At 45.2% G+C, this 568-nt stretch overlaps 1 protein-coding gene across 1 annotated transcript; it reads right to left on the reverse strand.

The window, feature by feature from the left end:
- Positions 1-11: 11 nt before the first annotated feature.
- LOC110440686 (60S ribosomal protein L19-A-like) lies at positions 12-557 on the reverse strand (the record flags this gene model as incomplete). Its single annotated transcript, XM_021483843.1, has 1 exon — positions 12-557. A coding segment is annotated over exon 1 (546 nt), but the record flags the coding sequence as incomplete, so codon positions are not given.
- Between the last annotated feature and the right edge of the window lie 11 nt (positions 558-568).

A 568-nucleotide genomic window follows, 5' to 3' on the forward strand; every position in this document is an offset into this window, starting at 1 on the left:
CCGAAAATGGCAGCCTTCTTTTCAGCTTGTCTTTGGAGTCTTCTTTCTCTGGCGGCCTTGTTTCTTTGGCGGTGAGCTTCGGCTTGTTCGAAGAGGAGCTTAGCTCTGGCCTTTTCAGCCTTAGCGACGTGAATGTATTCCATTAAGACACGCTTGTTCTTGAAAACATTACCCTTAGACTTGTTGTATAAAACGTGGTATAAGTGCTTGTCGATCTTACCAGATTCACGGTATTTTCTTAATAAGCTTCTAAGAACACGTTGTCTTCTCATCCACATAACAGCTTCTGGCATACGAGCATCAGCAGTACCGTGACGCTTACCGTAACCGGTGTGTCTACCGAGACGCTTAGCTTCGTGCTTTTGTCTAACTCTGAAACGGGAGTGGGAAGTAGCTGGCTTCTTAACAATGAAACCATCCTTGTATAACTTACGGATGTTTTGACGGGAGTTAGCGGTGGCAATTTCAGTGACTTCATTTGGATCTAACCAGACCTTTCTCTTACCGCACTTAAGGACGGCGGCTGCCAATCTCTTTTGAGTTCTGAGGTTGACCATTGTTAACGAAC

Source organism: Mizuhopecten yessoensis, unplaced genomic scaffold (assembly GCF_002113885.1).
Source record: "Mizuhopecten yessoensis strain PY_sf001 unplaced genomic scaffold, ASM211388v2 scaffold690185, whole genome shotgun sequence".
In the NCBI taxonomy this organism is placed as follows: Eukaryota; Metazoa; Mollusca; class Bivalvia; order Pectinida; family Pectinidae; genus Mizuhopecten; species Mizuhopecten yessoensis.